This window comes from Marmota monax, unplaced genomic scaffold (assembly GCF_021218885.2).
Source record: "Marmota monax isolate L192 unplaced genomic scaffold, Marmota_monax_Labrador192_F-V1.1 WCK01_AAM20220418_F8-fsc00131, whole genome shotgun sequence".
NCBI lineage: Eukaryota > Metazoa > Chordata > Mammalia > Rodentia > Sciuridae > Marmota > Marmota monax.
In genome coordinates, this window is record NW_026693141.1 from 3,270,695 (window position 1) to 3,284,779 (window position 14,085).

Below are 14,085 nucleotides of genomic sequence, written 5' to 3' on the forward strand. Positions count from 1 at the left end.
CACTTGAGGTTAAGCCACCATGATGGACACAGCCCAAGACTCTGCACTCTTCTTCCTTGGCACAGGCCACAGCTGCATGGAAACGATCCTTTGTGTGACTCCCGTGGTCATCAGTTTCTCCTAGGTTGGGACTGACCTGGGATAGTTGCAACGGGGCCAGGGCAGTTCAGGAAGCATCAGTCTGGAATCTTCTGGGGGGCAGAGCTGTTGACCCGAGCCCAGGTGGGGAGGGCGGGACACCAGCTCAGCGTGCAGCCGTCCCGTCCCGCTGGCTTCCTTCTCTTCTGGGGAACTTCCTTTTACTTCCCCTGCTTCACTCTAATATGCCTGCTAGAAGTTTCTCGAATTCCAGAAAACTCTGGACTCATGACGGATCCAGCAAGGCAAATGGCAGGATAGGAGCAAGGCCGCTGAATCCCAGGGCAGAGGTAGAGGACGGCGGAGAGAAAAAACTCCCTCTGTTCCCTGTCTTGATCTGTGTTATTTTGTCAGCAGCAGGTAAGGACGGCTCGCCACCAGCAGCCCCGGCTACCACAGTAAAAACTAGCACAGTCTCAGGCGCGAAGCCCCAAACTTCAGGATCCATTTCAGACCCAGCGACATCCACCAAGTCGAACACGGCCAACTCTTCGGCATCCACATCCGTAGGGGAGCCCTTGAACTCAACTCAGCCAAGCACCCCTGCGGTGACTACAGTCTCTACAACCACCAGTGTCACACAGAGTGGTAGTACCACGCCTTCCTCTCCCACTTTAACCAACACTGAAAAAGCAACCTTCCAGAGCACGGACAAAGGAACAACTGTCCCTGGAGACAGCAGTACTGGCCACATTCCCACATCCACCACAGCCACTCAGAGAACAGAGGTGTCGAGCTCTCTTCCTTCAGGGTCCATTGCCACAAAACACTCTCCTGTGGTGTCATCTGGCAGCCCAGGCTCTCACCATTCAACCACTGTCACTGTGAAGACCCCAGAGAGCTCTACCAGTGGACAACACAGACTTTCCTCGGTCCCCAGTGGTTCAAGCCCTGCGCCTGGCACTAGCAGTCCCACATCCAAGGTGTTGCCCACCACACAAAGTAAGTAGGGCCTCGACTTGTTACTGTTTTTCAAGCAAAAAGAAACTTTTCTGTGCTTTTTTCCCTCTATACAGTTTCTCTCTGGGAGGGTTATGCCGAGACCTGAACATGAGGACACTCCTTCACTCAGAGCTGGTTTTCCATTTCTGATGAGCAAGGCCAACATTCGAGGGTTTTGGCCTGCCCAGGGTAAACACGCCAACCGTCTACACACAGGCAAGACTGCACTGTGGTGGTGGCAGCAGCGTGTTAGAATATTCTAGAATGGTGATCCTCAGACTTGTTCGATGACAACCCATCATAAGAAACACACTTTAATACATCAGGGTCTAAAAAAACACATATAGCCGGGTGTGGTGGCACACACCTATAATCCCAGTGCCTTGGGAGGCTGAGGCCTGAGGATGTGAGTTCAAGGCCAGCCTCAGCAACAGTGAGACACTAAGCAGTTTTGTGAGACCCTGTCTCTAAATAAAATACAAAAAAGGGGGCTTGTAGTTCAGTGGTAGAGTGCTTGTCTTGCACATGTGAGGCACTGGGTTCAAACCTCAGCACCACATAAAAAAATAAAATAAATAAAACAAAGGTATTATGTTCACCTTACAACTAAAAAAATATTTAAAAAGAAAATACAAAATAGGGCTGGGGGAGCTGGGGTTGTGGCTCAGTGGTAGAGCGCTTCCCTAGCACATGCAAGGCCCTGGGCTTGATCCACATAAAAATAGATAAATAAAATAAAGGTATTGTGTGCAACTACAACTAACAAATAAATATAAAGAAGAAATAGGGCTGGGGGATGTGGCTCAGTGGCCGAGTGCTCCCAAGTTCAATCCCTGGTACCTGCCGCCCAAAAAATAATAAATAAAAAAACACACATATAATGCATATAAATGAAATAAATTTCACTATATAGGACTTTTTATATAAGCTGATATTTTCAATTCTGTTCCATTTCCTTTTCCTTTTATTAACTGATTTCTCAAGTGCTCATCTTAACCTAGTAAAATAATTTCAAAATCTAGTGATGGAGCTGGGTAAGCTATTTTGGGAAACTGAGGCAGGAGGATTGCAAATTTGAGGCTGGCTATAGCAACTTAGTGATACCCTCAACAACTTAGCAACACCCTGTCTCTAAATTAAAAAGGACTGGGGTTGTAGTTAAGTGGTAGCGTGCTTCTGGGTTCAATTCCCAATACCATCAAAAAAAAAAAATTGAGGCAGGAGAAAAATCTACAGATGGATCATGAGCTTCAAAATCCTGACCCATCTGGGATCTGCTGAACTGGAACTTCGGCTAGTGACTGAAGAATCTGGAGATCCAGGCACTCCCAGGTAACATAGATATATCTTGAAACATCACACTGGGCGAGGGTGGCCCTCTCCTATGGTGAGAGGCTCTGAATTGGATAAATGCAACTCCCTGCTGTGCCACCTGCTGCCACATGACCTTGGGAAAATCATTGAGTCCTCCTGGGCCTCTTTGGCTTAGCTCTTAAACTGGCTTGTCCAGTGTGACTGTCCTGTAAAATGGTACAGGACACCACTTCATCCCCCTGCCTCTGCACACTGGAACCAGAAAAGACTGGACTTTTCTCTGCTCTTTTATTCTTCTAGCCTCTTCAGTCTCCACCATAGCACCTCAGAAGGAACACCCACCATGCACCCCAGAAGGAACTCAGCAGACCTCCAGCCAGATGCCACCCAAGCCCACCCCGTCTTCCTCCATGACATCTCCGCTTGAGGGCTCTTTGTCCAGTCCTTCGTCAAGAACTGGGGCCACATCTACTGTTGTGGGATACACCCACTCCAGCACTCGTTCGGCTTCAACTGCCCCCCAAGGCCTCAGCACAACCTCTTCCACCCTGGCTCCTGGGAAACCCAAGGTAATTCCAACAAGGTGGGACAAAAAGGAGAGCCCATGCTCCAAGAAAAGCTATTTCTATTTTCGCTCCAGCCAAGAGCAAAATGAGGAATACTGTCCATTTGCCCCATCTCCCCTGGTTTTTCCTAAGGCTTCCAAAGACATTCCTGACTTTAAACTAGCCCAGCCGTGCCCCTAGCTTGCCACGAACTGATTACCACCCACGGGATGGAGGAACAGGATCCTTGGATCTTTGGGCCTGATCCTTCCTCTCATGGCTTTTTCCAGGTAGACTGCATGCCTCCTGAAAGGCTGGATAAGAAGCTGCTCATCCTGAACCTCACGGAAACCAGCCCCTGTGTGAGTACTGCTCATCAGCCCTCCACAGCCTGCAGGCTGGCAGGGGAAAGGAAGCAGAAGAGACCAAAGTGCTCCGTCTAGAACGGGCCGAGTGGTGTGTTCACCTAGGGATCAGCCCCTTGCCATCTTACAGAGCAACAAACTAAGGTTCAGACTTCTCTAAGGTCACACAGATAGGACTGCCACAGGCCAGAACAAGTTCCCAAGTCTCCTCCCTTTCACTGTGCTTACCCACAGTGGTCTGAGGGGCAGGAGGCCCCGATCCTGGTTGCCCTTTGCCTCTAGCTCTGGGTGTGACTTCAGACAGTTGGTCTGTTTGGAAATGGGAATTTAAGTCGTCCTCACTTCCCTTGTTCTCAGAGTGGCTTTGTTTCCTGGTCCATGTGTTTTCTGAGAGCCTCAGTGGTGGCAAGCCATTAGGGAGAGTCTCCTTCTTCAAACCCAAGGAGTTGGGGGGTGGGCGGGAGATAAAAGGGTCCTGGTACTGAACATAAGGGAGCCCCTGCCTGTAGTTGTTCTATTCTGAGTGATGTGTGGACACTGTATGAGCGAGAGGGCGACCAAGGACTTGAGCTGGGGATGTTCTGTTGCTCAATGAATAGCTGTTGAGCCCTGTGAGTGCAGGTGGTGGCTGGCTCACTGCTGCCCTCTCCTGGCCAGTGCCTATTTTTGCACCCACTCTAGGAACTAGAATAGAACAGGATTTGGTTTCTACAGGTTGGAGAGCTTTTCTGCCATTGTGCTTTTTCTTGGGCATCCATTTTGCTGGCTTTTCTAGGTAAACCTTACAGAAGTATAGATTTGACCATCAGAGTTTTAACCTCCAGGGGTAGCTTATGGAGGTCTTGACGCAGGTCAGAGAAACATCAGCTAGGGGAGCCCTGATGACCTCCCTGCACTGTATTCCTCACCCCGAGCCCTGAAGCCACGTTGCCATGTACTCTCTGCTTCTCCATGTTCTCTGCACACATTCAGTGGCTCCTCGCCTTCCCCATCAGCCTGTTCACTGCCTCAGTCCGAGCCTCAGAGGGACACAGGTGCATCATTCTGTGACTAGACCACCTTGAGTCCAGAGCTGAGGTCTTCCACTCCTGCGGTCTTCAAAAGGGGCAGGAGAGGCTGGCAAATGACAAGTTCAGAGAGCACTGGAGCCCCTGCTGCCAGAGGTGGGGTGCTGTGCTGTGTTCCCCTGCCCACAGTACAGGGCACTGATTCCCGAGTCTCAAAGAACATGGAGGAGATAGGCCCTGTTGCGCCCACAGTCTGAGGAGACTCGGGGCAGAGAAGCCGGGCGCTGAAGAATATAGACCGACTCCTGGCAGGGCTTGGAATGCACTGGTGGAGTGTGCAGAGGGACGCGGGTGGCAGAGGGCAGCCCCACAAGCCTAGACTGTTGTCACACCCCTCTGCAATGCCTGTGTTCTCCTCACAACAGGCAAAGAGCCCTCCAGCGGATGACAAATTGATCACACAGCTGTGCCAAGCAGTCAAAGCCACCTTCAACCCGGCTCAGGATTCGTGTACAGTACAGCTGGCTCCCATTCAGGAAAGCCAGGCGGTGGCCCTCAAAAAAATCACTATTCAAAGTGAGTTGAAGGCAAGAGGGCCTAGGCCTGTGTGGGTGGGAACAGAATGGGAGGTGACGGTCCAGGGGCTGCTTGGAGTGTGGGTCAGGGTGGTGCCGCTAGGAACTGTCAAGCCACGCATCCTCTCAGGGCCACCCAAGAGGCTGGACCATGCAGAACACCCTTGTCTTGGGCTTCCTCTCCCTTGCCACCACATGGCTCTGAGGCAGCACCTCTCCTCTCTCCTACAGCAAATCTCCTTCCTGAGAATGTGTACACCCTGCTGAAGGACAAGTGGGATGACCTAAGAGAGGTAGGTGGGCTGCTCCGGATGCAGGGCTGGATCAGGAGCCTCTCTCTCAAGTCCAGCGACCCCTCAGTGTGGCAGGGCTATTGCCGGTGCAAGCTTCTGCAGCAGATGGAAGAGCTCTCCATCCCGGGGGGGTTGGGGGAGCGGGGATTGAAGACTGTTCTCTGCCACATGATGTCTCCTACCTGGCCAGGTGGGAGTCAGCCACATGCAGCTGGGGGATGAAGGACCACCGGAGGAGGCTGAAGACCGCTTCAGCATGCCGCTCATCATCACCATCGTCTGCATGGCATCCTTCCTGCTCCTTGTTGCGGCCCTCTATGGCTGCTGCCACCAGCGACTCTCCCAGAGGAAGGATCAGGTGAGCACATCCCTCCTCTGATTAGGGAAACAGTCCAGTCACCAGACAAGCTCTCGGCTTATCACTCCTGTAGTCCAGCAGGGGACAGTGAGTGGCCTTGGACCCTTCAGGCAGGCAGAGCACCGCCTAGGCAGCCGCCAGCTGCTGAAGAGGCACCATGGCCTGAGGCAAGAGCAGGACTTTTGAAGAAAAAGATTAGGTTGAAGCCCTGTTCTTGGTGTGACCTTGAGTCCATCATATAACCTCTTGGAGCTTCAGCTGTTCCCACACAGTAGAGACAGTTTCCATCTTGCAGAGCTGTTCTGGGGATTGAAATAAATGGCCCTGTGTGTGCTGTCTCACCAAACTTCTCTCATCTGCTAAACTCTTATCTTTCAGTTCCACCCAGATCTGTGGTTTTCCCCCGAGTGCCCCTTGAAGGAGCTTTGGGAAAATTTTCATGCCTAGCTTCCTCATGCTCCACCTGAAACCCAATCTCTGGGTCAGCGTGTGTTCAGAGCTGCCCAGGTGATTCTAACATGCAGTCAGAGCCAAATCTGAGAGAGAGGGGGGACGGGATTGTCCCATTGCTGCAGCAGGGATGCCCATGGTGACTGCCCTACCTGTCTTGTCCAGGCTTGGAGAGAGGTCCTTGGTCACCTGGCCTGAAGGGAGGTCATTTTCTCATAGTAGTGCTCAATCCACGACTATGGGGGTAATGTGGGTGCTTGGAGAGGTTTTGAGGGAAAGTAATGGAGGAGAGACGAAAATACTTAGTAGGTCCTGGAGAACAAAGTCCATGTTCGCTGACATCAGCGATTCAGACTTGCCCACGGGATGATGGTGAGACCATTGGGGAATTTTAGGGTGTGAAGCAGGCCTGTAGCCAGGGTGACAGCCAGCACCTACATGTGAGCAGAGTGCTTGCTTTAGTCAAATTGGGTTCCCTGAGTCGAAGGAGGTAGCACATGTTAACACTATATTAAGCCAGGGAGGCTGAGGCAGGATTGCAAGTTTGAGCTCGGCCTTGGCAACCAACCGAGACCTTGTCTCAAAATAAAATAAAAAGGAATGGGGAATAACTCAGTGATAAGAGTATTTGCTTAGCACGCTTGAAGTCTTGGGTTTGATCTCCAATATTGCAAAGGAAAAATAAAAAGAAAGAAAGAAAGAAAAACTTAAGGGTTGTAACCCTCCAAAATTACTCTTTCTCCCTGGGTCATCTTCCCCACGCTAGCAACGACTCACAGAGGAGCTACAGACAGTGGAGAATGGTTACCATGACAACCCAACCTTGGAAGTGATGGAGACCTCCTCCGAGATGCAGGAGAAGAAGGTGGTGAACCTTAATGGGGAGTTGGGGGACAGCTGGATCGTCCCTCTGGACAACCTGACCAAGGATGACCTAGATGAGGAAGACACACATCTCTAACTGGGTCTGCTGGTGCCTCGACAGTGCCACAGGCTCCAGACTGACCACCTGAAGTGCCATTTGGACAGAGGGGGAAAATTCCTCCGTTTGAGGAGGGAAAGACTGGGGGAGAAAGAGTGGACTTCAAGGGTTGCTACCTCCCAATCCCCACAGGGCCTTAATTTTTTCCCTTTTCAAGCCGATCATATCCTGTTGTCTAGATCCCTCTTGTAAAGTAACCCCCTAGTGCCTGAGCTCAGCGCTGCTGGAGGATGAGAAGGGAGATGGACGAAGAGTCATGGAAAGGATCTCAGACTCTAGAACAATCCCCTCGTTTCCCAAGTGAGATAACTAAGGATTGAAGAGGGCAGGCGACTTGCACAAGGTCACAGTTACTTGGTGACAGATTCCTCCCTTCACTCCAGGGCTCATCTGTACCAAGCACACTGCTCTTCACTTGTGCCCTCTCTCCAGAGCAGCCCTGGGTAGGGGAACACTCCCGATAGTAGGTGGGCTAGGGAGGAGAGCTGGCCTGTACCCTCTTCAGTGGGATCTGATTATAAGGACAGGTCCCGTGTTTCTATCTCTGACTCCAGCTTCACCTGCCAGTACTCTCCTCTCCCTCCCCTCCTCTCACCCCTTTTCACTCAGTTTTCAGTCCCACTCTGCCCCAGGGCACCAGGGATCAGCACAGGTCATTCATCACTTTGAACCTCTTTTCCTGGATTCTGATTTCTTTGCATCCATTTAATGATGCAGAGGCCTCCCAGTGTGCTTGAGGCCCGCTCACGGGAGCAGTGGGCAGGTGAAGAGAGGAGCTCCTCATCCCAGGGTTGCCTCCTCATGGCAGCTGATTCAGGGCTCAGAAATGACACTGGCCCATTACCCAAGCACCCCTTGAAAATGGACGCTCTCCAAGATCTCCTTTGGCCTTCTGCTCCCACCAGGGATTAAAATCTGCAGTAGCCACAGAAAGTAAGATGTTTCTTTTTGGTCACTGCTCAGCCAATGGATGAATCCCACAAGGCCCAGCCAGAAAGGGCAAGAGTGGTGAGACAGATCTGTGCAGGCCTCCCACCCCCATCCCGATCAGCAGAGGTGTGCCTGCTGATCATCAAACTGCTGGCAGACAGGTGTTACTTGTTTCACAGGATACTCAGGGACTTTTCAAGTTGCTGAGAGTTTTGTTGTATTTGTTTTTTTTAAATTCAGCACTCCAGTGTCAAAGGCCAAAGCTTCAGCTACTGGAGACTCTTAGTTAGCTCACCTCATGGATTCTGATTCTCCAGAGAGAGAGAAAAGCCAGGACATGAGTGCACTCTAAGGTGCCTGACTTCCCACTCTTCTGGCATGGAGCTAGGCCTTGCTGTTTCCTCTCCCCTGTGTTGCTGGTGGGGCTACTGCAGTTCTGTTTCTGGTGGCATCTCAGGAAAACAAAGCCATGTCTGTTCCCCAGCACAGGGTTTTCTAGGCTCAGCAGTTAGCTGTCTTGTAGAAGGTAACTGAGGATGGGGCATAGTGAGGCTTCATCTGGTTTTCTGAGAGGGGAACTCCTGCATGGAGTTTTGAACTCTGGCCATGGCCTGTATGTTCCTGGGCATAAATTCCCTGGAACCAGCTATCTGCATTGGAACAGTTTATTTTAAAACAGAATAGATGGGGGACAAAGGGGAAAGGTCTATCCTTTCCTAGCTCCTTGTGTCCTGCTCTGAGGCCTGTAGTCATTAAATATCCTAGGGAACAGGGAAGTCCAGGTGATCATGGATTGTACCCAGGAAGTTTTCCAAGAGCTCGAGAGATGCTAGGTTACCAGTATCCAAATGCATCTGTTCTGCTCTTCTGTCACTAGTATTTGGAGGTGGGCAGGATGGGGAACAGTGCCAATTGGAGGAGAAAGAGAGGGAATGTTGGGACAATGGAGAGAGGTCTGTTTGCTTCCTTTCTGCCCAGGGTTCTGTCTGTCCAGTGAGTTTCTGTCATGGCCTATGAGAGGCCAGACTGGATTATTGCTCTTTTGCTGATTCTGGGTCACATTCACTGGCAAGGGCTTTTGACAGAGACAGCAAATATTGCTTCTGCAAATGATCAAAGGATGCAGCCTCAGGGCCTCTTAGAGATGACGACTGTGAAGACTAGAGAGCAGAAACCATGCCTGGTCAGGGGCAGTGAACACAGTTTTATCCAGGGAGAACCTGGGGAAGCATTGGGCTGACTGAGAGGTTCCTTCTTTTTGTGCATCCAAATTGTGCTTTTAGTGGCACTTCGGATCTGACACCTGGCGTTGGCTCGCTCTTGCTGCTAGGATCTCTATATCAACAGGCCATGCCACCACCAAGTGTAAAACTCATCTTCCCACATGGCTGAGTCTGAGTGCTGTCTGATAATTCAGATTCTGGGGCCAAGAAGAGATAATGGCAACACCAGAGGCTTAGCAAGACTCTGAACCAGTTGTACCAAAGAGAATTTAAGAACTCCATTTCAGTGGCAAACCACTGTTTCCCCATGCTGCAAAAACCGTGAATCTGATAATTCCCCAAGTTACAAAAACCATAGATCTGAAGATTTTGATTGGATGAAACTCAGTGGGCAGCATGCTGCCTTGTGAGTGGGAGAGTAGCACGTACAGACAAATCTGCACTGGAAGGCGGAGTCCGGGTTTAATCTAGTAGACACCAGGTATGCCCACTGCTTTTTAAGAAAAACTATTGGAAGATTTATTTAAACCATTTTTGAGCTTTACCTTTTTTTTTTTTTTTTTTTTTTTTTGACAACATACTGGAGAAACTTTGAATAAGTTCAAACTGATATATAGATATACATATTTTTGACAGTGTAAATACAACAGCCATGTTAATCTACCCTGCACTGCTTTTAAGTAAATACACTTTGAAAATAAATCCATTAGCTAAGGGAGATGGCAAGGCTTTTTTTTTTCTCTGAACAAGAATGTAAATGTCTATCTTACTAGAAATGGCAAGTTTTTGTTTTCTTTTTTAACAACAAAAAGATTCAATAAGACAGGCTGGGGACAAAATATTTGTCTTGCAGATTGGGCATTTTCATTTTAAAATATGATCTCTTCTCCCACCAAGTGTCAGTCCCATGCCAGTAAGGGCTAGGGTCAGGTGCACTAGATGAAGAGTGATACTCTGGTCACAGGGACAGAGATGTAGAGATCTAGTCCAGTCTTTTTCCACAGATAAACCTGAAGCCCACATAGATAAAGTGACAGAAACAGGATTAAAGCCTGGATCCATTGATGGTCCCATGCTGTGTGCCTCCAAAGAAATCAGGGAACTAAGGACTGCCACTTGCAGGCAGGTTGACACAGACATGACACCATTTCTTCCCCCAAACTACCCTAACAAGGCCAGAGATGCAGAGTGACAGCAGTTTTAACAGTCTAGCGATGTTCCTATTTTATGTCACTACATCATATAGGTCTAAGATATAAATGAGCAATTCTTTCTGCCAAGAAACCATGTTATGTGAGCTCTCCCTTAGGAAACCTTCCTGTAGTTGAGGATCAAAGGGAACAAGTCAGGGAAGGCAGCGCAAGAGAAAACCAGAGCCTACTTTTCGTCAATGTTGCGCTGATTCCCAACACCCAGGGAAAGCAGGGGATTACTATTTCATGGGGTTTTGTTTTTATTAGTGAATGTTAAAAATAATTTGCCCAGGAGACTGGGGGAGCATGTGTCTTAGTGGACAGGGGTCTGAAGTACACTGGAATTTACTGAGAAACTTGTTTGTAAAGACTATAGTTAATTATTGCATTTTCTTATAAAAATATATTTTGAGAAATTGTACACTGTCAATTAAAATGCTTTTCTGTAAGCTGGTTCAAGCCCTGGTATTTTGCTTGACTTAAATTCTTTAACTGAGCTGTCTCATCATGGAAAAAAACTCCCCTGCTCTTAGTGACACTGACCAGTGACACTGATCTGTGTGGGTGCAGGAGGGGAGTGGGATGAAGTAGGAAGGAAGGAGGGCATCCTAGAGGTGGCGAGTTCTCCACTCCACCTCAGGCCACCCTGTGGATCCTAAGAGGAGGTCATTTTCTCTCAGGCACTGTTGTTTCTCTCCCTCCCTGATGCTTATGCTTTGGGTACAGCTGAGTAACCACCAGGGAAGATCCCATGTGGGTTGCTGAGCCCTGATCAGGTATGAAAAACTGGCCAAGAGAAGAACACAAATATAAGTATAAAAAACAACTAACTCTGTTCGGGCCCTATTTCTGCCCCTTAGAGGATCTGCTTACTTGTCAGGAGAGACTTCTGTCTGACTCTTCTGCAGGTACACAGTGAAGGAGGAGGTTCAGGGAAGGCCTCAGATGATTCTGATTCTTTTCATCTCCAAGGGTGGTAGTGCTACAGCTGCACATTAGCTCAGGGCTTCATCATTCCCAGTTTATAGAACATGGCAGATAGATTTGGTCCGTTTGCCTCCACCATTCAGTTTACAGAACATTTTAACGTAGTGTCTAGGAAGCTGGCACCACTTAAGGAAATGAAGTGCAGAGATTTACACAGCCATTTAAATGTTAGTCTTAGGCCTAGACTACATCTTTTCTCTCTTCAGGTCTATATTCTTAACAGCATTCACGCTTGACTTTATTTCAGTTTATTTCTAGAATGTAGTATCTGTTAACAGGATTTTCCTTTCATTTGGTAATTCTATAAGCTCACGCCACTCTGAAGGGGTGGGTCAGAGTTGGGCCTGGGTATTTTGAGGTTAACTTCACGAATGTGCCAAGGATACTGGAAGGAGTCCAAATGCCAGGACTTCCTGCAGGTCCCTGGCCCTGATCACGGGCACACTGATCTGAGTGACTCAGAGTTTATCAAAGGCCACAAATTCTTCTAAGACTCCATTCTTCCTGAATAGGGCACTGACCCCGCTCCCTGCCTACCAAGTGGTGCTCTCAGTTGGCATTTCAATGGTATGCCTCTTTTGTCATTTACAACCTCCCTGTTCTGTAAGTTCCCTCCCAAACCACTCACTTATGTCTTGCATACCTCCCCAGCCCCCGCTGCCGGAGAAAAATAGATGAAGAATAGGTCTGGCTACTCTAAGTGAGAATGCTTGTGATAAATACGGAGTATTTTTCAAAGACCTTGGCAATTTATGGATAAGCAAAAATCAATGGAACCCTAGCAAAGACCATCTGCTGCCAATATTTACTTAACCAAGTTGAGACTTCTAAGGCTACCTGGAGGTTGGTGGTGGATGTGGAGGTAAACGGGATTCCTGGCTCCTTGACTGCCCATCCTATTGGCCAAGTTCAGAGGGTAGTGCTACAAATACAGCCAAGTGTCCTCAGCTCCCATTTTGAGTTTTGCCGATCATCAAACTTCCCTAGCCAAGCCATTTTTTACCTCGTTCTTCTCTCCCCCGTGTAAGGAAAATATTTCTGGCAAGGCCATTTATCTGACTCCCCTTGCTTTTCCTGGGTGAGAAACCTAGCAGGAAGGTCCACTGCAGACATCAGAAAAGCTCACAGCAGCTTAACTCAAAGCACCCTGCTCTGCTGTCCTCTTCCCTGTGACAAAAAGCTCCACTCTTCCTTTTCTGCCTCAGACATGCAACAGGCAAAGGAAGGTGGGAGTTAAGTATGGGCATATAGGGCCCAAAACAGCAACTGCATGCTCACTGGAGTGGTGCAGCTGACACCTCAATGGTGTTCAGCACCAAGTCTTTGCTCACTGCTGTTTTCCCACTAGAAGATAGTGGCGGATGTCAGGGGTGGTGTCCTACAGTTTGACCCCTTTGTGTTAATTCTTTGGAGAATTAACCAAGGAAAGGTCAATTCCTTACCTTATCACAGCACCTCATATGTTTTCCTGTTTTTAGAACACAAAGAAATGTTGACTTCTGAGCCACACTTAAAGCACACCCTAGAAATAAAAGCTATGCAGTAAGATATGGCTTGATTTGTAAGTTGAGAAAACATAATCCCCACATGGAGTGAATAGCTGACAACTCCAGAATGTAGGACCACAGAGCCAGAAAGGAGATGACAAAGGCTGAGACCTCCCTGTTATTCTCAGGCCACACGGAGAGCTCACACAACTCAACCCAGACAACCTAGGGCCTTTATTTGGCATATTTCTGAGTTAATTTTTCCAAATTCAGCAACACTTGCAGGTTCTCTCCCTTTACTATTTTTTTCTACAATTTTCTGTTTCAGTCCAGTTTTTTCTCTTAGTTCCTAATTGATATAAGCATGACCCCTTAAGACTTGGGAAACAAGTCCAAATTCACAAAACAGACATACACAGAAAAATGTTTGTGGTTAAAATAACAACAAGAAATGGAGACAGGTGTGGCACATGCCTGTAATCCCAGCTGTGGGGGAGGCTGAGACAGAAGGACTGCCAAAGCCAGCCTCAGCAAAAGCGAGGCGCTAAGCAACTCAGTGAGAGCCTGTCTCTAATATACAAAATAGGACTGGGAATGTGGCTCAGTGGTCGAATGCCCCTGAGTTCAATCCCCAGTACCAAAACAAACAAACAAACAAACAAAAAAACCCAAAAAAACCAAATAAATAGACAAAGAGACAAATAATTTGCTAGATCCTTTACTTTATTGCTGCTGGTGTGCTTCACCATGAGCTATCTCACCAGCTCTTGTCACCAAAATCAGGGGTGTATACCACACTCTGCTCCACCAGTTTTTTTGGTGCTAGGGATTGAACCCAGACGTGCTTAATTACTGAGTCACATCCTGAGCTTTTTTAAAAAAATTTGAGTGAATTGTCAAGATCATTGTATGGACATGTGTAACTAATAAAAAAATTTTTTTTTAAATTTTATTTTGAGATTGGGTCTAAGTTGCTTAGAGCCTTGCTAAATTGCTGAGGCTGGATTTGAACTTGCGATGCTTCTGTCTTAGCCTCCCAAGCTGCTGAGATTTCAGGTGTGCACTATGGTGTCCGGCTTCACCAGGGTTTGTTTGTTTTTTGAATGGAAACATCTCCCAGAAACTCTGTGAGCTCAGCCAATATTTTTTTGTTTGAGCAGTCTCTAAGGACAAAACCCAAAGGCCCTTCTACACTGTATCATTTTCCATTTCTGGAAAACTGAATAAAGCACCCTTTAAAAGTTGACTTCAAAGTAATTTTGCAAACATAAGACATCTTGTGGTGTCCATATATAA

General features: G+C 48.1%; 1 protein-coding gene across 1 annotated transcript in view; it reads left to right on the forward strand.

Moving 5' to 3' along the window:
* The window catches only part of Podxl (podocalyxin like), a 70,462-nt gene extending 59,698 nt beyond the window's left edge, over positions 1 to 10,764 (forward strand). Inside the window, exons 3-9 of the mRNA XM_046455097.1 lie at positions 493 to 1,080; positions 2,695 to 2,963; positions 3,230 to 3,301; positions 4,737 to 4,887; positions 5,118 to 5,179; positions 5,370 to 5,537; positions 6,754 to 10,764. Of these exons, the coding sequence (XP_046311053.1) occupies positions 493 to 1,080; positions 2,695 to 2,963; positions 3,230 to 3,301; positions 4,737 to 4,887; positions 5,118 to 5,179; positions 5,370 to 5,537; positions 6,754 to 6,948 (1,505 nt within the window). The 3' untranslated portion in view covers positions 6,949 to 10,764. The remainder of the gene's footprint in view (positions 1 to 492; positions 1,081 to 2,694; positions 2,964 to 3,229; positions 3,302 to 4,736; positions 4,888 to 5,117; positions 5,180 to 5,369; positions 5,538 to 6,753) is intronic.
* Positions 10,765 to 14,085: the final 3,321 nt, after the last annotated feature.